We start from the raw sequence: 288 nt of genomic DNA on the forward strand, positions 1-288 counted from the left end.
TGTGCAAGGGGCCCCGCCCACGCCTTGGGCCCCCAGCCCCTCCAGCAGGTCGCCCCTCAGCTCCACCAGGAAGCGCAGCCCGCCCTCCAGGCGGCCCAGGTGCTGGAAGAGACCCCGGTACTGGGGGTTGAGGTAGTAGCGGAGCCGGTCCTCGGCCTGCAGCAGGGCGCCCAGCTCCCTCTGCTGCTCCCGGGCCTGCAGCACCTTGGCGCTGAACTCCGCCACCCGGCCGTGGTCCACGCCGAAGTCGCGGGCCAAGCGGTTGAGGAGCTCGGCTCTGGGCGGCCC

At 73.6% G+C, this 288-nt stretch overlaps 1 protein-coding gene across 1 annotated transcript in view; it reads right to left on the reverse strand.

Annotated features, from left to right (window-relative positions):
* The window catches only part of MLYCD (malonyl-CoA decarboxylase), a gene marked incomplete at its 5' end in the record, with an annotated part of 21497 nt that extends 21212 nt beyond the window's left edge, over window positions 1-285 (reverse strand). The window contains one exon of the mRNA XM_010161168.1: window positions 1-285. This exon is cut by the window's left edge and continues 30 nt beyond it. Coding sequence (XP_010159470.1) covers window positions 1-285 — 285 coding nt within the window.
* Between the last annotated feature and the right edge of the window lie 3 nt (window positions 286-288).

This window comes from Eurypyga helias, unplaced genomic scaffold (genome assembly GCF_000690775.1).
Source record: "Eurypyga helias isolate BGI_N326 unplaced genomic scaffold, ASM69077v1 scaffold17761, whole genome shotgun sequence".
In the NCBI taxonomy this organism is placed as follows: domain Eukaryota; kingdom Metazoa; phylum Chordata; class Aves; order Eurypygiformes; family Eurypygidae; genus Eurypyga; species Eurypyga helias.